Below are 25,395 nucleotides of genomic sequence, written 5' to 3' on the forward strand. Positions count from 1 at the left end.
AGCCTTGGGCCTGGGCAGGCCCAAGGGAGGCAGCTCAGCTATTTGACCTAGGCAGCAGCAGGGGACGAAAGAGGAAGTGAAGACCCCGCATGGACTTTTTATAGGGGAGCAGGGCATTATGGGAATGGAATACCTGGTTCCCTGTGACCACCCCCTGGGCTGGGCACACCCCTTGCGACCTCCCAGGTGTGGCCTGTGCAGTGGCATCTGGGCCAGCACCCAGCCTAAACCACCACAGGGAGGGATTCACAGAGGCTCTTTACCAGCCCTACTCTAATACTTGGACAAGGACACAAATAGCTGAGGGGCAGCAACTGATGTCGTTTGCCTGGACCTGAGCAAAGCCTTCGACACTGTCCCGCACCTGCTCTCCAAGCTGGTGACACATGGGTCTGATGGGTGGACCACTAGATGGATACAGAACTGGCTTGATGGCTGCACCCAAAGAGTGGCTGTCCATGGGTCCATGTCCCAGTGGAGGCCAGGGACAAGCTGAGTCCCTCAGGGATCAGTTCTGGGACCAGGCTTGTTCAACATCTCTGTGGGTGCCATGGACAGTGGCTTTGAGTGCACCCTCAGCAAGTTTGCTGATGACACCAAGCTGTGTGGTGCAGCAGACAGCTGGAGGGAAGGGATGCCATCCAGAGGGACCTTGACAGGCTGGAGAGGTGGGCACAAGCCAAGCTCATGAGGTTCAACAAGACCAAGTGCAAGGTCCTGCAGCTGGGTTGAGGCAATCCCAGGCACAAATCCAGGCTGGGCAGGGACTGGCTGGAAAGCAGCCCTGAGGAGAGAGACTTGGGGGTGCTGGGGGAGGAGAAGCTCAACAGGAACTCTCAGTGTGCACTTGCAGCCCAAAAAGCCAATCAGCCTGGGCTGAATCAAGAGAAGTGTGGCCAGCAGGTCAAGGGAGGTGATTCTCCCCCTCTACTCAGCTCTGGTGAGACCCCACCTGGAGTACAGCCTCCAGTTCTGGAGCCCCTATTACAAGAGGGATCTGGAGGTGCTGGAAGGTGTCCAGAGAAGGGCCAAGAGGATGAGCAGAGGGGTGGAGCACCTCTCCTATGAGGACAGACTGAAGGAGTTGGGGCTGTTCGGTCTGGAGAAGAGAAGGCTCTGAGGTGACCTAATTGTGGCATTCCAGTACCTGAAGGGGGCTACAAGAAGGCTGGGGAGGGACTTCTTAGGATCTCAGGTAGTGATAGGACTAAGGGGAATGGAATGAAGCTGGAGGTGGGGAGATTAAGGCTGGATGTGAGGAGGAAGTTCTTCCCCATGAGAGTGGTGAAGCCCTGGAATGAGTTGTCCAGGGAGGTGGTTGGGGCCCTGTCCCTGGAGGTGTTTAAGCCCAGGCTGGATGAGGCTCTGGCCAGCCTGATCTAGTGTGGGGTGTCCCTGCCCATGGCAGGGGGGTTGGAACTAGATGATCCTTGTGGTCCCTTCCAACCCTGACTGATGCTATGATACTATGACTTTCAAATCCCATGTTTAAAGGACAGCACTTCCCCATTCTTTCCCAGTTACCCCCTGCCAGGGTACACTATTTGTTCTCCCTAGGGAATCTGGCTGGCACCTGTAATACTGTGAACTTCCTTTACATTTTTCACTCTGGGTAACTCACTGGGATGTAAAGTGCCTTTTGTCAAGGGGTGAATATTTCTCTTCCTCAGATGTCACCCCTCTGAGATGGGCACTCCCAGACTGTTGTATCAACATCAACCCACAGATCTGGCTGGCAGGCAGCCCAGACCCCAGAGGACTGGCTCCAGAAGCAGCACAATGTTGTCCCAAATGCACCACTGAATAAAGGAAGTACTTCAGATGCCCAAAGACAGGCATTTGGTGTTGCTTTGGGCACCCAAAAAATTGCAAGTAAGTTATCCTTACTGACCATAAGATGCCTTTCTGTCTCCAGTCAGGAAAAAACTGCAGGATCCAAAGCACAGCTGAGTTCATCACCCTGTTCTTAGCTGGTGCACATCAGCTGCAACTTCTTCCATCTGAAGAGAGGCTGCAAAGCTGACAGGCAGAGGCTCTTCTCAGTGGTATCCAGTGACAGGACCAGAGGCAAAATGAAATACAGGAGGTTCCATCTGAACATAAGGAGATGTTTTTTTCACTCTGTGAGTGGCTAGACACTGAAATAGGTTGACCAGGTATGTTGTGGAGTCTCTGATTTTAGATGCACAATACCCAAAACCTCTAGAACCACAGAATGTCAGGGTTGGAAGGGACTTAATGCTAGGAAAATGATTCTAAGTGGCCCTGTTCGAACAAGTGGATTAGACAAGATGACCTTTATGTAGGAAAAAAATTAGAGAGGCAAAGGCCCAGCTGGAACTGAAGCTGAACACTGCTGTGAAAGACAATAAAAAGCATTTTTACAAATATATCAACACTAAAAAGAAGGGCAAGAAGAACCTGCACTCCTTACTGGACCTGGAGGGGAACACTGTGACTGAAGATGAGGAATAGGCTGAGGTCCTGAACACCTTCTTTGCCTCAAAGTTTAACAGCAAAGCAGGAGTCCAGGACCAGTGGCCTCCTGAGCTGGGTAATAGGGTCGGGGAGCAGTGTGATGGCCCAGTAATCCATGAGGAATTAGTTGGGGACCTGCTGAGCTACTTGGACACTCACAAGTCCATGGGACTGGATGGGATCCGTCCTAGGGTGCTGAGAGAGCTGGCAGATGAGCTGCCAAGCCGCTCTCCATCATTTTCCTCCAGTCCTGGCTCACTGGAGAGGTCCCAGGTGACTGAAACTGGCCAGTGTGGTCCCCATCCACAAGAAGGGACGGATGGAGGAACCTGGAAACTCCAGGCCTGGCAGCCTGAGCTGAGTGCCAGGGAAAGCGATGGCAATAACTGCACCTGAAGGATGGCCAAGGGCTCAGGTCCAGCCAACATGGATTTAGGAAGGGCAGGTCCTGCCTCTCCAACCTAATCTCCTTCTATGATCAGGTGACTGTCTGGTGGATGTGGGGCAGGCTGTGGATGTGGTCTACCTGGACTTCATCAAGGCCTTTGCCACCATCCCCCACAGGAAACTGCTGTCTAGCCTGTCAGCTCGTGGCTTGGACAGCAACACTCGGAGCTGGGTTAGGAACTGGCTGGAGGGCCGAGCCCAGAGAGTGGTGGTGAATGGTGCCACATCCAGCTGGCAGCCAGGCACCAGTGGCGTCCCCCAGGGATCAGTGCTGGGCCCCATCCTCTTTAACAACTTCATTGATGATCTGGATGAGGGGGTTGAGTCAGTCATCAGCAAGTTTGGAGATGACACCAAGTTAGGAGCAGATGTTGGTCAGTTAGAGGATAGAAAGGCTCTGCAGAGGGACCTCGACCGACTGGACAGATGGGCAGAGGCCAATGGGATGCCATTTAACAAGTCCAAGTGCCAGGTGCTGCACTTTGGCCACGGCAACCCCATGCAGAGCTACAGGCTGGGGTCAGAGTGGCTGAGAGCTGCCAAACAGAGAGGAACCTGGGGGCGCTGATTGACAGCGGCCTAAACATGAGCCAGCAGTGTGTCCAGGAGGCCAAGAGGGCCAATGGCATCCTGGCCTGCATTAGGAATAGTGTGGCCAGCAGGAGCAGGGAGGTCATTGTGCCCCTGTACTCTGCATTGGTTAGGCCACACCTTGAGTCCTGTGTCCAGTTCTGGGCCCCTCAGTTTAAGAAGGACATCGAGACACTTGAAGGTGTGCAGAAAAGGGTAACAAGGTTGGGGAGAGGCCTTGAGCACAGCCCTATGAGGAGAGGCTGAGGGAGCTGGGGTTGTTTAGCCTGGAGAAGAGGAGGCTCAGGGGAGACCTCATTGCCCTCTACAACTCCCTGAAAGGTGGTTGTAGCCAGGAAGGGGTTGGTCTCTTCTCTCTAGCAACCAGCACCAGAACAAGAGGATACAGTCTCAAGCTGTGCCAGGGGAGGTTTAGGCTGGAGGTGAGGAGAAAGTTCTTCACCGAGAGAGTCATTTCTCATTGGAATGTGCTGCCCAGGGAGGTGGTGGAGTCCCCATCCCTGGAGGTGTTCAAGAGGGGATTGGATGTGGCACTTGGTGCCATGGTCTAGTCATGAGGTCTGTGGTGACAGGTTGGACTTGATGATCTTCGAGGTCTCTTCCAACCTTAGTGAGACTATGATACTGTGATACCTTCAGAGGTCTTTCAGCTGCTGCCATTCTGCAGTTCTTTGCACCTTCCCTTTACATATTTCTGTACACTGAGGAGATACTCCCTAAGCCCCAGCTCTTTCAGCTTTTCCTCATCTGGGAACTGTTCCAGTTCCTTCAGCATCTCAAAGGCCAGTCGCTGGACTCTCTTGAGCCCAGAACTAGATACAGGACTCCAGGGATGGCCTCAAAAGCACTGAATAAAGGGGAAGCATCACCTCCTTTGAGCTGCTGGCAACATTTCTCCTTATGCAGCTCAGGACACCATTTGCCTTATTTGCCACAAGGATTGATATAGATGCTTCTATATCTGGGTATGCAGATACACAGAGGTACTTGTGAGCCCTGTGGACACACTGAACAAGAGCAGGGAGGTGGTTGTACCCCTGTACTTGGCAAGGCCATGCAGTGCGTCTTATGTCCAGTTTTGGGCACCTTAATACAAGAGAGAGCTTGGGGTACTGGAGCCAGTGCAGAGAAGGGCAAGGGAGTTGGGGAAGGGCCTGGAGAATAAATCTTGTGAGGAGCACAAGAAGGAGCTTGAGACTGATTGGTTTGGAGAAGAAGAGGCTGAGAGGAGACCTCATGGCTCTCTACCTGACAAGACATCATGGGGAGGGTGGTGCTGGTCTCTTCTCACAGGTAATGAGCAACAGAACAAGAGGGAACAGCCTCAAGCTGTAACAGGGGAAGTTTAGACTGGACATCAGGAAAATCTTTTTCACAGCAAGAGTGGTCAGACACTGGAAGGGGCTGCCCAGGGTAGGTGTTGGTATCACCATCCCTGGAGTTGTTTAAAGGTCCTTTTGATGTGGTGCTTGGGGATATGGTTTGGGGATGAACTTTGTAGAGTATGGTCCATGGTTGGGCTTGATCATCCCAAAGGTCTTTTCCAGCCTGAATGATTCTGTGATTCTGTGATTCTCTACATACAAATGGCTGTGACCAAGCAATGAGCACTTGCAACCCAGAAGGCCAGTGGCAGCCTGGGCTGCATCCAAAGCAGTGTGGCCAGAGATGGAGAGAGGAGATCCTGCCCCTCTGCTCTGTTCTGGCAAGACTTCACATGCAGTACTGTGTCCAGCTGTGGGGCACTCAACACAGGCAGGACATGGACCTGATGGAGAGATGATCAGAAGGGCTGGAGCACCTCTCCTATGTGGACAGGCTGAGGGAACTGGGGGTGTTCAGCCTGGGGAAGAGAAGGCTCCAGGGAGATCAAATATTGACCTTCTAGTATCTGAAAGGGGTCTAAAAGAAGGCTGCAGAGGGACTGTTTGCAAATGCCTGCAGTGACAGGACCAGGGGCAATGGCTTCAAACTAAAGAAGAGCAGATTGAGATTGGATGTCAGGAACAAGTTCTGCACCACGAGGGTGGTGGAACACTGGAACAGGTTGCCCAGGGAAGTGGTTGAGGCCTCATCCCTGGAGATATTCAAGGTGAGGCTCAACAAGGCTCTGGGCAACCTGATGCAGTGGAGGATGTCCCTGATGACTGCAGGAGGGTTGGACTGGATGAACTTTGGAGGTCCCACCCAATCCAAACCATTCTATGAATCTATGACTCTCTCTCTCCACACACGTAGCACACGTAGAGATATTCTTTGCCAGGTGATGAATTTTGTACCTCTCCTTGCTGGACTGCATGAGAGTTCTGTCAGCCACTTTCTCCAGACTATCAGGGTCTCTCTGGGTCATTGGAATGGGCTGCCTGGGGAGGTGGTGGAGTCACCATCACTGGAGGTGTTCAGGAGGAGACTTGATGGGGTGCTTGGTGCCATGGTTTAGTTGATTAGGTGGTGTTGGATGATAGGTTGGACTCAATGATCTTGAAGGTCTCTTCCAACATGGTTTATTCTGTTCTGTTCTATTCTATCCTATCCTATCCTATTCTATTCTATTCTATTCCATTCTCCAGATCATTGGTGAAGATACTGAACAGTACTGGACCCAGCGCTGATCTCTGGTGTACATTGCTAGTTTCTGGGTTCCAACCTGACTTCATTCCACTGTTCACCATCCTTTGGGCCTGGCTATTCAACCAGTTTTCAGTCCACTTCACTGTGCTCATCCAGCAGGTCAGCAGCACCAGCAAATATGATCTTTGGAGCATTTGATGTGCAGGGGAAAAGAGGAAGAATCAGGGGGTCTTCTCCATCAATAGGCTTGGTGAACAGGAAGGGGAGTGGAATAGACCACCTTTGACCCAGGGGGTCCCTTCATCCTGGGAGGGGAAAAACAAGATCTCTTCCTCTGTCCACCCGGATCAAGTTTCTTTTGTCCACCTGGGGGCTGGGTTCTTTTCAGCCCCCATCAAGGATGTGTGTAACCTAGCACAAAGAGCAAGAAGTATCCAGGAGACTGCAGGACAAGCTGCCTCATAAAAGTCCAAATGAAGGTTATGGAGCAAATCCTCAGAGGCATTTCAAGACATATGAAGAAGAAAATGCCTGGAAGGAGCTAGCATCAATCCACCAAAGACAAATGATGCCCAGCTAACTTGATTGTTTTCTGTAATGGGATAGCTGGCTCTGGGTGTAAGAGGAGGTCACTGGCTGTTGTGTACACTGACCTCAGCTGGGATTTTGAAACAGTCTCCTATAGAATGCTCAAACTGGTAGGGTATGAACTGCCAGCACAGTGAGTGGAAGATTGATTGGATAATGGGATCTTAAAGATTGTGGCAACTGCTGTAAAGTGTGTCTGGTATCTGCTTACTAGTGGAGTCCTTCAGGGACTGGCATTGGGGCCAGTATTGCTCCATGAATTTACTACAATGGAGAGTGGACAGAAGCACCTGCAGCAAACTGTGGGTGATACCAACTTGAGAAGTGTTGGTGTGCTGGAGGGCAGACCTGCTCAGAGGGTATCAACAGCTTAGAGAAATGGGGTGATAGAAACCTCCCGAAGGTCATCAAAGACAGAGAGTCCTGCACCTGAGCTGGAGCAATGCCATGGAAGAGAGCAGGCTGCAGTCTGACTGACTAGAGAATAGCCTTGTAGGTCCTTGTGGCGAGCAAGCTGAGCAGAAATCCATAGTTCCCCCTTGCATCCTCAACTGTATCAGCAACACTTAGTCAGCAGGGTGACAGCAGCCATTCTTCATGTTGGGGGGTGGCAGGAGCAGTGCTCCAGTTCCCATTAGCTGTCTTTACTGTGGGACACAATGTCCAGTTAATGTAATTAAGATAGTTCCACTGCTCTCTCTGCACTCAGATTTTACTGGTGTAAGATAACAGAGGTATGATTTTAACTCTGCCTGTAAATGACTAATGCAGGGCTAGAATGTCTTGACTAAGAGATCTCTTTTAGAGAACCTTTTCCCAGGTCACCCATGACTAGCTTGGAGGACTTTCAATCATGGCTTAACAGGTTACTCCTTATGAGTGGAACGAGGTTCGATGCCTCAGGGCCAACAAAGCCATCCTCATTTCTGGAGAGGCAAGAGTGGAATTTCAGACCAGGATCATTATACTAGTCATCAGCAATCCACTTCATACATTTTTAACTAACCAAGTAATCAAGTAATCCTCTATCTTAGATTTCCCAGAGAAGTGTACAGACAAACAGACAGACTAGGGACTACACACCCTTGCTGGGCTAATTCAGGTCGTTGCAGTTAAGTTCCATGTACCCAAGGCACTACACCATTAGGAATGGACAAAACTGTAAGTGCAATCTCTTTCCTTGTGGCCCATGCTCCCAGAGGGAATCAATTTCTTTCATCTTCTCTGCCTGGGAAAGTAAATCCATCAGCTTGTACATCAGTTGCAGATCTTAGGCTTCACCTAGAGCCAACACAAATTCTGTACAAAATTCTTCATCCACTGTGACTGTTTGACACTGTGCCTTTAAGGACAAACAGTGCTGAGACACTGGCTAAATGTTTTCAGTACTAGAACCAAAACATTCTGATATTCTAAACGAATTTCATTGGTGGATAAACAAAAATTTAACTTTAGATTGTGAAGCAGTTGGAATTTTTTTTTTCCTCAGTTCAGTTCGGTTTGGGAGTTGGGGGAGTTTGGTGTTTCAGCCTGCTCTCCCTGCCTGCTTCTTCTGCGAACTGCTGGAGTTGGCCTTCAGATAAGCAAACACTAATCCTGCATGGGCTTTTGAAGCTTACTAACAGCTCTTTTCCTTAGTAACTTGCCTTTCTCTCTCTCTAACCCCTTTTTGGGGAAAAAGGGAGGTAGGGGGGGGAGAGAGGGGGTTCCAAGGAGGGGATCTCTCCCTCGGGGAGGGATTTTTGTTGTGTTATTTCTCTTTGCTGTATATTTCTGTGTATATATTGTAAATACCTGTATATATTGTGTTATATATAACCTGCTTTCCATATATGCTTGTAAATATATAGCTTTGCTCTTTCGACTGGGCTAGTTGTGGCTTCTTACTCTGTGGAGGAGGGAGAGCTAAGCCCTCTCTCAACCTACCACATCCACTGACTGCAGGAATCTGGAATGCAGGTGGATCTGCAAGCAGGGAACATAAGATAGGACTCATGGCTTGTTGCCTTCAGAGGTCAGGCTCACTCTGGTGGAGTCAGCCAAGTGTTTGAAGGAAATTCAGCGTGATGCATCCAAAGGAATTCCCAGGCATGAGCCAGTTTTCTCACAAGGCAAACTGGGTGAACAGGGGGTTGCCTGTTTGCACTGGTACCTGGAGGAAGAAAAGGCAAGCAGCTGAACATGTCCAGGGCAGTGGAAAATTAACACTCCAGCTGGTGAATGTAGCAGGGTGTCAGAGAATTTTGATGGGTGGAACCAGCTAAGTGTCAGGCTGATGAGGAGGAGCAGACCAGGAAGCCAGTGACCAGTATGAATCAGAACAGAGCAGCATGTTATAACCTGTGGGCTGGTCAATGTCATGATAAACTGGGAGCTTCAGAAAGAAAGTCTGGACTCTAAATGGAGGTACAAGGCTGAAGATCAGGTTTACTATGACCAGGAAATGGGAAAACAGAAAACATATATGGGCTAGGCTAGGCAGCAAGTCAAAGAGAATGGGGCAGCATCATGAAGTCTGGGACAGCAGGCAAAAAATGCAGCCAGGTCAGTCTGCTGTGGTGTGAAACAGAATCAAGCCAAGGAAAGTAAGGTGAATCTTGTGGCCACACTGTTCTCCACTGACAATTAATTTCCCAGCCGTACACTGAGGCATCTTCAGCAATACCTCCCGCAGTGCCCGTGGCAGCCTTCGGCAGGTGTGATCAGCGCTTCCCGCACCACCTCCGCTCCCGCCAGCCTTCCCTTCGCAGCAGCAGCGCTGGTGCCTGCTGCCATCTGCTGGTCAGTGGCGGCCACTGCAAGCTGCTCTGCCGCAAGCCTCTGCACAGACGCGCCCCCCCCATTCCCCCCCCCGGCCCTGCTGCCCCACCGGCCCTGGGCAGAAATGAGAAATTCAGCAGCCGAATGACTGAATGAGCCTCAGGCTACGGACTTGGCATGAGTGTAGCACAGATACAGCCTGGGTGAAGAGGAAGATCCAGGTCAGACAGCTGGCTGTATGCTCATACAGTTCAAACAGGTCATGATCAGAACCTTAGTGAGTAAAGACCACATCAAAATGACAGGAAAAAGCTTTGTCAAGCAATGGGTTAGAGGTTAGAGTGTTGTGGAACACGGAGGAATGAAACAGTATGGAGCCAGTTAAGGCAAACCTGTGATTCATGTTCAGGAGATCAAATCAGAAGATGCACAGCTGAGGAGAAAGGCAAGGCTCCTGACAAAACACATGGAGAGGAAAGGCAACAGCAGTGCATGCTGAACAAGCCCAAGGAGAGCTGTGGTTTTATATTGATTAACACGTGCTGGGTTAGGAACTGGCTGAATGGCTGTGCATAGAGGGTGGTGGTGAATGGTGCCACATCCAACTGGCAGCCAGGCACCAGTGGTGTCTCCCAGGGATCAGTACTGGGCCCCATCCTGTTCAACATCTTTATTGATGATCTGGATGAGGGCATTGAGTCCATCATCAGTAAATTTGCAGAGGGCACCAAGCTAGGGGTAGGAGTTGATCTGTTAGAGGGTAGGAGAGCTCTGCAGAGGGACCTTGCCAGGCTGGACAGATGGGCAGAGTCCAAGGGCATGAGATTGAACACATCCAAGTGCCAGGTTCTACACATTGGCCACAACAACCCCAGGCAGTGCTACAGGCTGGGGTCAGAGTGGCTGGAGAGCGGCCAGGCAGAGAGGGACCTAGGGGTACTGGTTGATGGTAGGCTGAACATGAGCCAGCAGTGTGCCCAGGTGTCCAAGAAGGCCAATGGCATCCTGGCCTGCATCAGGAATAGTGTGGCCAGCAGGAGCAGGGAAGTCATCCTGCCCTGTGCTCAGCATTGGTTAGGCCACACCTTGAGTCCTGTGTCCAGTTCTGGGGGCCTCAGTTTACGAAAGATGTTGACTTGTTGGAAGGTGTCCAGAGAAGGGCAACAAAGCTGGGGAGGGGTCTGGAGCACAGCCCTGTGAGGAGAGGCTGAGGGGAAGAGGAGGCTCAGAGGCAACCTTATTGGTGTCTTCAACTCCCTGAAAGGAGGTTGTAGCCAGGTGGGGGTTGTTTTTTTCTCCCAAGCAAGCAGTGACAGAAGGAAAGAACACAGTCTCAGGCTGCTCCAGGAGAGGTTTAGGCTGAATGTTAGGAAGAAATTCTTCCCAGACAGAGAGACTGCCCATTGGGATGCGCTGTCTGTGGAGTGGTAGAGTCACCATCCCTGGAAGTGTTTTAAAAAAGACTGGATGAGGCACTCGGTGCCATGGGTTAGTTGATCAGATGGTGTTGGGTGATGGGTTGGACTTGATGATCTCAAAAGTCTTTTCCAACCTGGTTAATTCTGTGACCAGGAAAGTCAGTTACAGCTAAAAGGCCAGCCCAGGACAATGCTTTACTGTAGGTACTTCGAATGTGCCAAACTGAATCCAACAGTGTCCTACAGTCAAATTAATCAAAAATCCTTTGGTGCAGCTGTTCCAGGGAACTCTGGTGCCACTTTCAAATGTGGTTAGCTCATAAAGCTGGAACAGCCTTTGCTCTGCAAGTCAGATGCTTCCTTACTGAGAAAGTGATGAGACACTGGAACAGACTGCCCAGGAAGCTGGTGGAGTCCCCATCCCTGGAGGTGTTCAAGAAGTGTGTAGATGTGGTGCTCCAGGACATGTTTCAGGGGTCATGGAATCATAGAATCAATAAGGTTGGAAAAGACCTCAGAGGTCATTCAGCCCAACCTGTCACCCAGTACCTCATGACTAACTAAACCATGGCTGCAAGTGCCACATCCAATCCTCTTCTGAACACTTCCAGGGATGGGGCCTCCATTACCAACCTGGGCAGCTCATTCCAGTGGTCAATTACTCTTTCTGGGAAGAACTTTCTCCTCACCTTGAGCCTAAACTTCCCCTGGCACAGCTTGAGACTGTGTCCTCTTGTTCTAGCGGCGGGTGTCTGGGAGAAGAGACCAACCCCCTCCTGGCTACAACCTCCCTTCAGGTAGTTGTAGACAGCCATGGTCATGGTAGCTGGGTTATGATCCTGTGCTTCTACCAGGAACACTATACCCCCAAACTTCTTCCTGCTGTGCACTTATGCTTCCAGACTCAAATCAGGCAACCAGTAACTCTTCCATCTTTCAGGTACCCTCTTACACATCAGTATGTTCAAACTCATTCTCCTTATCTGTGCCTACAAAGTTTGGTAACACTTTTCACAACAAGACCTCAGGAGGATCACACTGATCACACTGCTGATAAAAAAAACAAACAGATCAAACCTCCAAAGGGTCTCATTCCAAAGCTTGTGACACACAATGAAGTAGCAGCTGTGAGTGGAGCATGAGAAAATGCATAGGGCCATGTCAGGACAAGAGAAAAACTTGCAGGGAATTTTGGAACAGTTAAAGGGCAGGTGGGACATAGGAATCCAATCTGTTCACTATACAAGAAGTTTTTTGGGCAGGGGTGGAAAAGGCATCATCAACAGGATAATTCAGATGTTCTGAACTGAGATAGTGAAGGAATGGAAAACTTAGAAGGCCAGAGCGGAGTCAGTGTGGTTAGTGCAAAGACAGAAGGAAGAGGAATATGTCCAATGGCAATGGTCAGGACTTGCTGGGTAATAAGGATCAAATCACATGAAATCAACAGAGTGGCCTAGGGAACCAGTTAAAGTCAATGAGGGATGAATTAGTGACTAGAAGTGGGGCAGAAAGAGTGCTACCTTAATTCAGAGAGCAGCTGGAGCAGGGGACGTCAAAGTTGGGTGACACAAGTCAGATAACTACAAATTGCATCAGGTACAACAGATCAAGTGAGGGAGTGGTAAGGAGCTGGAGGCAGCAGTGAGGTAACATCAGACTGCAGTGTGGATAGCATGGTTAAGACAATGGTTAGCATGTCTGAATGGCAGAATGGATAAACCAAGAGAGAAAATGTGTATAGAAAAGTGCTGTGACAGGTCTTATGGTGAATGACACTCAAGCAAAAGGTTCAAGGCTTGAATAACAAGTTGGGTTACCGGGCTACAAGTGTGAGTCAGAGAAGTATGGTTGAATCCTAAGCTCTGGGCTCCAGTTTGGTTGGAACACAGTTGAGGTTTACCAGTGTAAAAGTGTTACTATGTAAAGCCAATACTTGATTTCAGATGGCAGTTTCCTTTGACCACTGTAACAGGGTCTAGACTGAAATCACACTAGGAGGCACAGGGGCACATCCTGCCCTGCTTGATCCAGTGAACATGGGTTTACATTGTTGTATGTGGCTTTGAACTTCTGAGTCTGACTCAGTTAAAGTGCCCTAGCTTTGGTTAAAGCAATGCACAACAGCCAGGAGTATTGTCTATGATCTCTGTCCCTGGAGGAGAAGCTTTGGGAGCTGTTTAATGTTATGCTTTCACTAAGGTTAAGCAAGGCCCTGTTTGCATGTAGATGCTCCTTGGCTCGGGGACCACACTGCCCCCACTGCCCTCACTGTCTTGTCAGCCCTCATAGCTCTTCAGAAGTGTTTGAGAGAGCTCTGACTCCAGCTCTGATGTTGCAGGGCTGTAACATCAGGATATTGGTGTTCTCAGCCTCATTTAGACTTGGACGGACATGATTCTGCCTTTCCCTCAGACAATGAAGTATCTGTCTTCAGTGAAAACCTAAGAGCAATTAACTAGAGCTAACAAGAAGTTCTGGGATTAGACTCACTCCTGAGATTAAAAACTTTCCTAGCTACTGGTTGGTCCTCTCCCCAGTTCTTTACAACTCAGTGCCTCCCCTGAGAAGGATACAACTAAACACAAAGGCCTAGTTAAAACTTGATGAAAATGTAATGCCTTGGGATGAATGCACTCAGCACCTTGAGAAGAAACTTCATTCTCTTGGGAAGAGAGGACAAGAATTAAGTTTTGTGAGGAAAAACAAAGAGGAAGAAATGGCAAAACTAAAAGACAGAGGACAATTCAAGATATTTATGAAATCAGTTGGAAAATCTGAGCTCCAAACCATGCTATTTTTTGCCTTCTGTCTAAAATGCATCGTGCTCACCAGTGCTCCTCAGAGCAGGTCCTTCAGAAGGCTCAGAAGGTCCTTCAGAAGGCTGTCACACTGCAGTTAACTCCTGACCTGTCCTGATTTCAAGCCTAAATTATCAGCTTGTCATCACAAGAATAACTTCTTGTTTCAGAGCAAAGAGGTTCATTCATACCATCTGTGCTCCAGGAACAGAGGACAACTTTGGACCCATGGTCTCAATGGATTCTCTCACAAATAAAAGAGATCATGGTTTTCTTTCACACAGTTCAGGATGTGTCAGGAGTAAGGCCAGGGAATGACACTAGTGGAGGACAGGTGAGGTGCTTGAGGACTGAAGGAAAGCCACGTGTCACTGCAGACTTCAAATAGGGTGAGAAGAAAGACACAGGAAGCTACAGGCCAGCCAACTGCACCTCTGTGCCTGCAAAGATGATGGAGCAGCTCCTTCTGGGGGCATCTCAAAGTGTGGTGGGTTGAGAGGGAAGTTCCAGCTTTTCCCTGCCCCACTAAGAAGAAGTAACCACAGCTAACTCAGCCGGTGAAGCAAAAGGGAATGCTGTATTTACAAAAGCAATGTGAGACACAGGGAATTTATGTACACAAATATACAGAATTTACAATATATACAGAAATATACAGGCAAGAAGGATAACAGGAACAAAACCCCTGGACAGAGGGGGTTCCCCCCTGTACCCGCTCTCTCTCCCCCCCCACCTCCCTTTTTTCCCAAAGAAGGTTAGAGAGAGAGAAAAGGCAGTTATAAGAAAAGAAGAATTTTAGTAGCAAGAAATATTAGTTCTGGATTAATGCTTATCTGTTACCTGCAGCCCTTCTGGCCAGATGCCCAGAAGCAGACAGGCTGGAAAGGGAGAGTGAAGAGGAACCAAACAGAAACTGGAACTGAGGGAAAATTCCAGCTGCACTGAAACTTAAAACTGCACTCCCACCAATCTACCAATGAAATGTATTTAGAGCATCAATATTTACAAAAATATTCAGCCAGAGTGTCCCAGCAACTGTCCCCTTCTTAAAGGCACAGCCTCAAACGGTCACACAAAGCATGTGGAGGAGATGAGGGCTCTCAGAAATAGTCAATATGGATTCACCAAGGGGAAGTCTGAGCAATCTGATAGCCTTCTGCAAGGGCATGACTGAATGGACAGATGACAGGAGGGCAGAGGACAGTGTCCACCTTGACTTTGACAAGGCTTTTGCCACCATCTCACACAGCATCCTCATGGGCAAGCCTAGGAAGTGTGGATTAAATGACCGGATGGTGGGGTGGATTCACAACTGGCTGAAAGATAAAGACAGAGCTCAGAATGTTGTGATCATTGGCACAGCATTTAGCTGGAGGTCCATAACAAGTGCTGTTTCCCAGAGCTCAGTACGGGGTCCAGTTATGTTCAGCATCGAGAGGTCTTCCTCCTCCTCTATTCCGCCCTGGTGAGGCCTCATCTGGAGTACTGGGTCCAGTTCTGGGCTCCCCAATTCAAGCAGGGCAGGGAACTGCTTGAGACAGTACCTCAAAAGGCTGTGAAGATAATGAGGGGACTGGAACATCTCTCTTTTGAATAAAGGCTGAGGGACTTGGGGCTTTTTAGCCTGGAGAAGACTGAGGTGGGATCTTCTCAATGCTGATCAGTACTTAGAGGGTGGATGTCAGGAGGACGGGACCAGCCTAGGACAAGGGGCTATAAGCACAAATCTGAACATGGAAAGTTCCATCTAAACATGGGGAGGACCTTCCTTACTTTGAGGGGGATGGAGCACTGGAACAGGCTGCCCAAAGATGGAATGGAGTCTCCCATCTCTGGAGGCATTTCAAACCCACCTGGACAAGCTGCTCTAGGTGAACCTGCTCTGGAAGGGGTTTGGACTAGGTGATCTCCAGAGGTCCCTTCCAACCCCTGTCATTGTGTGGTTCTGTGAGAAAGGATCATGGTAAGACATGCTCATCCTGTAAATATTAGAAATAACAGGATTGAGTTTATTCCATCAAAGGACCTGATTCTTTTAAAGGAGGGTTTTCCCAAGACAGGACAAAATCTCAGTGGCTGTTTATGATGAGACACTGGGTTGCAGGATGGAGACTTTGTAGGACTTTCCCACAGTCAGTGTTGCAAATGATGGGCAAGAATGATTCAGATACCTACAGGAAGGCATTAATAGACATTTAGATGCTTCAGAGTATCTAAGACACATTCAGAGTGCTTGCAATTGAAAAACAGGACCCTTTGGGCAGTCCTACCAAGCATTTTTCAGTAGTGATGCACCTGATAATCAGTCTGTACTAACAAATACACTGTACCAAAGACCATTTTCTAGCTTTGAGACCAGCTGACTGTATTGGCTTTGACTCAGCTGGAGTTGATTCTCCCCAGAGCACCTTCCTAGTGCTGTGTTTGGCAGTGCTGTATCTGGGTGTTGATACCACAGCAGTGTTTTGGCTGCTGCTGAGCCCAGCACCCAGGCTGTGCTCTTCCAAACTTTCCCACCCCAAGAGTACACTGAGGGGTAGGCAAGATCTTGGGAGGGGACACAGCCAGGCCAGCTGACCCAAACTGACCGAAGGAGTATTCCATGCCAGGTGACATCAGCTCAGGCAGAAAAGCTAGGTGACAGAAGGCAGTGTGGGATATTTGTTGACGGCATCTGTCCTCCAGAGCAGCCACAGAGCCCTGCCCAGGAGTGACCTAAGCACCGTGCAGCTTGATGGGCAGCAGAGAACATCTCTGATTTGCCTCCACGAGCAGCCTTTGCTTTGGCTTTGCATTATTAAATTGCTTCTATTCATTACAGGCCTCTTGATGTATTTTCCCCTCTCCCCTGTCCATCTAAGAAGGGAAGTGGTAGAGCAGCTTTGGTGGGCATTTGGCCCTCACCAGGTCAAACCACCACACTGATGTGCCAAAGAACCCTATCTCTAAGGGATGTCACCATCTTTCTTGTCCTGGGCAATCACAGACTGGACACAAACAGGGATCTCTCAAGTGTCAAACAGAGGATAAAAATCACTTCCATCACCGTGCTTACTAACTGAGGTGAGATTATATTTAGCTGCCTTTGCTGCATGTGCTGCCTCCTGCTCATCTTGCACCCCTGGATGATTTCTTACAAGGCCTCAGCCTGTCCAGTTGCATGGAGTTACTCTTATCTAGGAGTGCCAGACCTTGTATTTGTCCTTTGCAAAATCCAAGGGGTTCCTGTCAGCCCATTTCTCACAAATAGCAGCTCTGCTCCCCAGCACATCATCATTCTCACTTTGTCCCTTTGTGTCCAGGGGGTAAGGAGGGGAGCAGGGAAGGGAAAGATATTAGCTCCCCTGGTTTTTGTCCAGGGGGGTTCTTGTGCTGTTTATACATTGTAAATACCTGTAAATATTGTAAACATTGTGCATTTTGTACCTATTCATTGTAGTTTTGCTTGTAAGTACAGCTTCATTTGCTTCCAACTGGGCTGGGCTGGCAATTAAATGCTGGGGGGGAGTTTTCAACCCACCACATATTCCCATACACTTTACCATTTATCATTACCCATCGTCAGGGCAGACCCCTCAGTGATATTCTTGAGAGAGTTCTGTATTACTCTGAACAAAACATGGCATGCTGGTAACCAACACAGCAACAGCAGAGCTGTAAGCCATTACCCTGGGATAAAGCTCCTCACCAGAAACAACACACACAGAATGCCAGCACATGGGCACCAGCCACCCCCAGAAGTAAATACATCAACACAGTGAACACAGCCCATAAGGAAAAAACCCAAAACTTACATGAAACTCTCTTAACCAGCCACAAGCCTCAAGCCTTAACTGAACCCTCCCATTATCTTGTTAACACTTCTTCCTCTTGCCAGTATCACAGTATCACAGTATCACCAAGGTTGGAAGAGACCTTGAGGATCACCGAGTCCAACCTGTCACCACAGACCTCATGACTAGACCATGGCACCAAGTGCCACATCCAGTCCCCTCTTGAACACCTCCAGGGACGGTGACTCCACCACCTCCATGGGCAGCACATTCCAATGACGAACGACTCGCTCGGTGAAGAACTTTCTCCTCACCTCAAGTCTAAACCTCCCCTGGCGCAGCTTGAGACTGTCCTCTTGTTCTGATGCCGGTTGCGTGGGAGAAGAGACCAACTCCTTCCTGTCTACAGCCACCTTTCAGGTAGTTGTAGAGGGCAAAGAAGTCACCCCTGAGCCTCCTCCTCTCCAGGCTAAACAATCCCAGCTCCCTCAGCCTCTCCTCACAGGGCTGTGCTCAAGGCCTCTCCCCAACCTTGTTGCCCTTCTCTGGACACCTTCAAGTGTCTCGATGTCCTTCTTAAACTGAGGGGCCCAGAACTGGACACAGTACTCAAGGTGTGGCCTAACCAATGCAGAGTACAGGGGCACAATGACCACCCTGCTCCTGCTGGCCACACTATTCCTAATGCAGGCCAGGATGCCATTGGCCCTCTTGGCCTCCTGGGCACACTGCTGGCTCATGTTTAGGCGGCTGTCAATCAGCACCCCCAGGTCCCTCTCTGTTTGGCAGCTCTCCAGCCACTCTGACCCCAGCCTGTAGCTCTGCATGGGGTTGCCGTGGCCAAAGTGCAGCACCTGGCACTTGGACTTGTTAAATGGCATCCCATTGGCCTCTGCCCATCTGTCCAGTCGGTCGAGGTCCCTCTGCAGAGCCTTTCTATCCTCTAACTGACCAACATCTGCTCCTAACTTGGTGTCATCTGCAAACTTGCTGATGACGGACTCAACCCCCTCATCCAGATCATCAATGAAGATGTTAAAGAGGATGGGGCCCAGCACTGATCCCTGGGGGACGCCACTGGTGACTGGCCGCCAGCTGGATGTGGCACCATTCACCACCACTCTCTGGGCTCGGCCCTCCAGCCAGTTCCTAACCCAGCACAGAGTGCTGCTGTCCAAGCCAGGGGCTGACAGCTTGGCCAGGAGTTTACTGTGGAGGACGGTGTCAAAGGCCTTGCTGAAGTCCAGGTAGACTATATCCACAGGCCTTCCCACATCCACCAGACGGGTCACCTGATCATAGAAGGAGATCAGGTTGGAGAGGCAGGACCTGCCCTTCCTAAATCCATGTTGGCTGGACCTGAGCCCTTGGCCATCCTTCAGGTGTGCAGTGATTGCCCCCAGGATAATCTGCTCCTTCATTTTCCCTGGCACTGAGGTCAGGCTGCCAGGCCTGGAGTTTGCAGGTTCCTCCATCCATCCCTTCTTGTGGATGGGGACCACACTGGCCAGTTTTCAGTCATCTGGGACCTCTCCAGTGAGCCAGGACTGGAGGAAATGATGGAGAGCAGCTTGGCAGCTCATCTGCCAGCTCTCTCAGCACCCGAGGATGGATCCCATCCAGTCCCATGGACTTGTGAGTGTCCAAGTAGCTCAGCAGGACCCCAACTAATTCCTCATGGATTACTGGGCCATCACACTGCTCCCTGACCCTATTACCCAGCTCAGGAGGCCGCTCGTCCTGAACTCCTGCCTTGCTGTTAAACATTGAGGCAAAGAAGGTGTTCAGGACCTCAGCCTATTCCTCGTCTTCAGTCACAGTGTTCCCCTCCAGGTCCAATAAGAAGTGCAGGTTCTTCTTGCCCTTCTTTTTAGTGTTAATGTATTTGTAACAATGCTTTTTGTTGTCTTTCACAGAGGTGTTCAGCCTCAGTTCCAGCTGGGCCTTTGCCTCTCTAATTTTTTTCCTACTTAATCTAACAACTTCCTTGAACATACCTCGAGAAGCCTTCCCCTCCTCCAAAAGGTGATACAGCCTCTTTTTTCCCCTTAAATCCTCCAGGAGCTGCTTGCTCATCCAGGCCGGTTGCCTTCCTTGACGGCTCGTCTTTTGGCACATGGAAACCGCCAGTTCCTGTGCCTTCAAGAGCTCCTGTTTGAAGCAGCTCCAACCCTCCTGGAACCCTCGGTTCTTGAGGGCTGCTACCTAGGGAACTTTACAAATAAGTTTCTTAAAGAGGCTGAAGTTTGCCCTCCGGAAGTCCAAGGTGAAGGTTCTGTTGGTGCTCCTCCCTATCTCCCTGCATATTGAAATCTTCACTATCTCGTGGTCACTGCACCCTAGGTAGCCTCCCACGGTCACATCTTCCACCAGCCCTTCCCTATTGGAGAGCAGCAGGTCAAGCAGAGCTTGTCCCCTGGTAGGCTTGCTTAACAGCTGCGTCAGGAAGCAGTCCTCCATGCACTCCAGGAATCTTCTGGACTGCCTTCTCTCTGCTGTTCCCAGCAGATATCTGGCAGGTTGAAGTCACCGACAAGGACAAGATCTGATGATCTTGAGACAGCCTCCAGTTGTTTGTAGAATCATTCATCAGCCTCCTCATCCTGGTTGGGTGGTCTGTAACAGGCTCCAACCAGGATGTCAGATTTGTTAGGCTGCCCTCTGATTTTAACCCACAGGCTCTCAATCCCCTCATTTTCCTCCTGCCAAAATGCCTCGATCCGGAGAGGGAAAGAGCCTCAGTTCTTTTTAATATTCCCGTGTTGTGAAATTAGAGGCACAAACTAGGCCAAAATATCAACAGCTAGACTATTGATTACATAAATAAAGTGGAAATGAGAAGGGGAGAGGAAGAAAATACAGAGGGAGATAGAGAAGAGAGAGAAGAGGAAAGGAATTATATTACCACACCCCTCACCCTCCCAAGACAGTTTGAGTCTGTGGAGGAAAGGTGCTGCAGGAGATGTTGGGTTTGTAGAGAGAGGGTGCTGAGGCTTTGGCTGGAGAAGAGATGTGGTCCTCTGGGCAGCCTCTTCAGCTCCATGAGTTGCAGCAGGCAGAACTTAGGACACGGAGAGAGGGTTCAGTCTGCTTCTTCCAGGCTCCACGGCCTCTTTTCTCTGGAGCAGCCTTGTCCTGGGCTTTTCCTTCTCAGTGGCATGCTCCTTCCTCTGTGTTTTCCTTCATCTCCGTTTTCCTTCTGTGTTTTTCTTCTTCCAAGCCAGTAGTGACTCAAGTCTTTTATACAGTTTTTAGTCCTTAAGTATGTGTCCAAGTATTGTCCTTCAGGAATTCAGGAGCAAGGAAATCCTCCTTAGGTAAATATCCAGGTATCATTCCCCAGGAAATCTTTCTGCATATTCCCGAGGGTGGCCTCGGTCCATTGTTGTGAGGCCAGCTGTGGTCCAGTGAGCAATGTTATCTTTGCACCTTCCAAGAGTCGTTCCAGTGGCTCTGCCCAACACATATCAGCTATTGTCTGGGCAAGCAGCAAGTGATTTTATCTTTGTTGAGTCACACAAGGAGAGACAAGCTTTAGTCTCTCACACAAAACCAGCTGTCTTAGTTCAGACAGCTGCTTTTGTGCCCCACCTTGGAAGTGCCAAGAGTGTAACAGGTTAAAATGATGTGAACAGGTTAACCTGCCAGTTTCCCCCCCAACACAGAAAGTGTGAGAAAAGTAACACACCCACACAAAATCTGTATTGAGATAAAGAACTGAGACACAAAGAGTTTAATGCAAATGGGATGACACACTGCACATTTGCCTGAACCTATCTGCAGAAACAGCACAGCAGAAAAGAGTAGAAAGCAGAAGCCAGTGACATGAAAACCCAAGTCAGGGACCTCCCTTCCCCATCCCTTCCCCTCTGGCTGCCATCCCAGTGGAAGAGCCAACATCCAAAATGTGGAACCTAAAAGCAGCAACCAGAACTGGAAGCCTCTCATGTTACAGTCTGAACTTCAAGCCGCACAATACTTAGCTGCCTCATGCCAGCTCCAAAATGAAAGTGCTGATACAATTCAGAAGCAAAGGTTTTATTGTCATGAATCTGAAACCATGGTCTGTGTTGTAGATTATTTTGGGTTTGTTTTCATTTATGGCACCCATTTAATAGTTACATCATAGTTAATGCTTGCTTCCCAAAAGGCCTATAGCAATAAAATCACATCTACCTGGGACTGCTCTGCAGTTATGGAGGAAGAAATAGAAACCATGGTTTACAGGCCTTGCTTTAAGGCAGATGGACAGATGCAATATTCCTGGACATCTGAAATGAGACTGAACATCTTTATGTAGGCATCAGAACATCCAAATGTCCACATTTGAAGAGAGTGTCTAAGCTGTCAGTGTGGACCATAGGTGCCAGCTACACTTTTTCAGTAGCTTCACCCTCCAGACTACATTAATTTTATGGATTCATTCTTCTGGAAGATGGTGGGAATCCAAACCACCAATGGGCTTGTACACACCCAAAACTTGGGTGTCTGGATCTGGAGTCAAATTACATCCCAAACAATCCATATTTATGTGCACAAAATGGCATGAGCTGAAGACAAAGCACATGCACAAAGCTTTTGGGCTCCTCAGCCAGGCTCACTCAATTGCCTGAAATCAGAATCCTATTAGCAGTTCACACATTGTAGATCAGTGATAGATTTGTGCAGCAAATCTTTACTCATCTATAGGAAAAAACTGAGTCCATAGAAAATACCCTGGAGCATTCCAGCTGAATCTGTGTAGCAACCATGAGGAGACTAACTCAATTCTCTGGAAATACATGCATGGCAATTATTTTTTTGCTATTACCAGCAGCTCCTCTAATTTGTTCGTGAATTTCTGTATTTGGGGTGGAATTATTCTGCTTTCACTGGGCATATGTGAACAGGACACGCTATTCTATCAAAACGCATTAAACAAACAACGTTTAGATGCTTTAGAATTCCTTTAATGTCTTCTGATCATCACTGCAGAAGGTTCTGGGACTCCCATAGATTCTGAGCCATATTTGAGAAACACCTTTAGCTCTTTAAGGCATATGAGATAAAACTGAAAATTTGTTCTTAGGCTGGTAAATCTCCCCTCTACAGTCTCCACGTTGTTTCATCTCCTGAAATACTTCTGATATCTAGATTACAAAAAATTCTTTCTGGAGGATGCTATTAGACTACCAAGGAAACATTAGATTTATTATAGAATGATAAATTGATAGAATGGTTTGGGTTGGAAGGGACCTTCAAGACCATCTAGTTAAACACCTCCCACTTGATCAGGTTGCTCAAGGCCTCATCTCAGGCTTAGATGAGTGACCTTTATACACTTAAATTAGGGATTGTGAACTTTGCCCTTTCAGTCATGGGGTATAAATCTCTCTAGTTAATAATGTGAAACATGTCCTAACAAAAGCATCATAGCAATCTGTAGCAGGATCATTAAAGGTGAGAACCATATATGAAAATAACATGAGATTTTGATCCAAATTCTACACATCACAGACTGTTCACCAGACATTAAAAAATGAGTCTTGACTTGCTCTGAAATTATTAAAACAATGCCTGTTCAGTCATTAAAAAACAGAATCTGGAGCAGAAATCACAGAATCACAGAATGTTAGGGGTTGGAAGGGGCCTCTGGAGATTGTCCAGTCCAACCCCCCCCAGCTGAGCAGGATCACCCAGGGCAGGTCACACAGGAACACATCTAGGTGGGGCTGGAAAGTCTCCGGACTGCACAACCTCTCTGGGCAGCCTGCTGCAGGGCTCCAGCTCTCTCACAGCAAAGAAGTTTCTCCTCACGTTGAGGTGAAACCTCCTGGTTGTTCCTTGGCCTATCCCTGGGCCCCACCAAAAAGAGCCTGGCCCCTTCATCCTGATCCCCACCCCTCAGGTGTTTAGAGACTTGATCAGATCCCCTCTCAGCCTTCTCCTTCTGTCACTAAATAGCTCAGAACTTATAACTGGTAATCAGCAATTTCCTGGACTCCTGTTGAATTAAATTCTCTCCTTTCCCCAAAGAAATTTACTAAATATTTTCAGGAAGCAAATGCAGATTGCTGCAAACTCTTCTCAGTTCTTTCAGTAGAATCAGGCTCTTCTGCTCAAAATGTCAAAAACGTGGAACACAATCTTGAACTTTCTGGCAAATAGTAAGGGAAAAGTCAAAAATAAAAAGAGAAAGATTTATATAAGGATTTCTTAAATGTTTGAAATAATTTTCTTTCCAAAATCCTAACAGAACTCTGCCAAAGCTGTCTGTTATGGTTGAAAATCTCCACTGTTCTCCCTCTTTCCTCCTCAAAACCCAGAAATCTTCATGGGAATGATTAAAAAATTATTTCTACTGCACTAGTGTTTGCAGTGAAAAATATCACTGAAACCTCCTGGAGGAAGGGACATTTTCTATTTCATTTCCACACAGAATTAATTTTCCTCCATCTTTTCCTCAAAGCTCTTTTCACCTCCTCATTCCTCGGACTGTAGATAATAGGATTCAGTAAAGGAGTCACCACAGTGTATGAAAGTGAGAGCAGCTTATCACCAGACGCAGAGTAGCTGGACTTTGGTCTCAAATACATGGAGCTTGCTGTGCCATAGAAAATAGTTACAACTAAAAGGTGTGAGGAGCAAGTGGAAAAGGCCTTCTGCTGGCTTTCAGCTGATGACATCTTAATAATCATGGAAATGATGCAGGTGTATGAATAGATGATGACTAAGAAGGGACCCACAATAGCAAAGACAGCCACCACAATGACTTGGATTTCACTTGGGGAAGTGTTACCACAAAGCAGCTCCAAGAGGGGCTGAATCTCACAGAAGAAGTGGCTGATGGCAAGACCACAGAAGGGTAAGCTGAATGTTATGCTGGTGTGCACTAAGCCTACAGCAGACCCACAAATGTAAGCTCCAGCAACCAGGCTTTTGCAGACTCTGTTGTTCATGGTGACAGTGTAATGCAGGGGGTAGCATATGGCCACATAACGGTCCAATGACATGGCAGCCAAGAGGAAACACTCTGCAACCCCAAAGAAAAGGAAAAAAAAACCATTTGCAGTGCACTTCCTGCCTTAGAAATGCTGACTGTTCCCACCACTAGATTCTCAAGAATTTTGGGGACAATGACTGACAAATAGCAGATATCCAAACAGGACAGCTGAGTTAGGAAGAAATACATGGGGGTGTGAAGGGTGTTATCACCATTTATTATCAGAGCAATCACTATGTTAGCCATCAGGGTGAGGATGTAAAGAGAAAAGAAAACTACAAAGAGCAGAGGATGCAGGTGAGAGACTTCAGAAAAGCCCAGCAGCTGGAATTCACTCACTGCACTCAGATTCACAGCAATCATCCCTCTGGATACCTCCAGAATTGTTCTCTCTTCACATTAGGGCTCAGCACTTGATGAGGTTCTCAACATCCAGGCAAACTGTGACATGCAATGGACTGAACAGGCAAATGGATGAGGAGAATTTAGAAGTTATCCAGATTTTGAAGATCTCTGAGGAAATTATGAAGATTTTAAAAGATAATCAGGCAGCTTTATCTATATAATTTCTCCTCTTCTTCTTGGCTGATTTTTCCTTTCATAGCATTGTTTTTGAAGTTTGCACATTTATTACTGTCTTCAGACTCTCAGCTACAGTTTTTACCCTGCAGAACAAGAAAAAAAAAAGTTATAATTGATACCTTTTTATGGACTAATCACTTGAATTTCCAACAGTGTCGGTACATCAGGAGCAGCTTTTGAACATAACAAAGGTAATGTCTCTGTTATTCAAGTGATGTGCTCCAGGGGATGATTGCTGCTCCCAAGATCAGCTGATCTAAATTACCTGATGACTATATTCATTACTAGGCTACAGAGCAAGAGAATGTTAGAGGCCATAACAGACAGGCTTTGCATGCACAAGAATTTACTTGTAGAATCCATAGCTGATGGTAGTCAGGCATTTTGGAGTTACCTTGCTGGGA

The 25,395-nt window shown here is 48.2% G+C and overlaps 2 protein-coding genes across 2 annotated transcripts in view; one reads left to right on the plus strand and one right to left on the minus strand.

The window, feature by feature from the left end:
- LOC104299235 (histo-blood group ABO system transferase 2-like) overlaps nucleotides 1–9,591 on the plus strand; it is a 36,343-nt gene extending 26,752 nt beyond the window's left edge. Inside the window, 2 exon segments of the mRNA XM_054176888.1 lie at nucleotides 6,890–7,034; nucleotides 9,313–9,591. Coding sequence (XP_054032863.1) covers nucleotides 6,890–7,034; nucleotides 9,313–9,591 — 424 coding nt within the window.
- A 14,240-nt stretch (nucleotides 9,592–23,831) lies between these two features.
- Nucleotides 23,832–24,772, minus strand: LOC104299234 (olfactory receptor 10C1-like). Its single transcript, XM_054176779.1, is given in 2 exon segments — nucleotides 23,832–24,467; nucleotides 24,470–24,772. Coding segments are annotated over 2 exon segments (939 nt in total).
- Between the last annotated feature and the right edge of the window lie 623 nt (nucleotides 24,773–25,395).

This window comes from Dryobates pubescens, chromosome 36, assembly GCF_014839835.1.
Source record: "Dryobates pubescens isolate bDryPub1 chromosome 36, bDryPub1.pri, whole genome shotgun sequence".
Taxonomy (NCBI): domain Eukaryota; kingdom Metazoa; phylum Chordata; class Aves; order Piciformes; family Picidae; genus Dryobates; species Dryobates pubescens.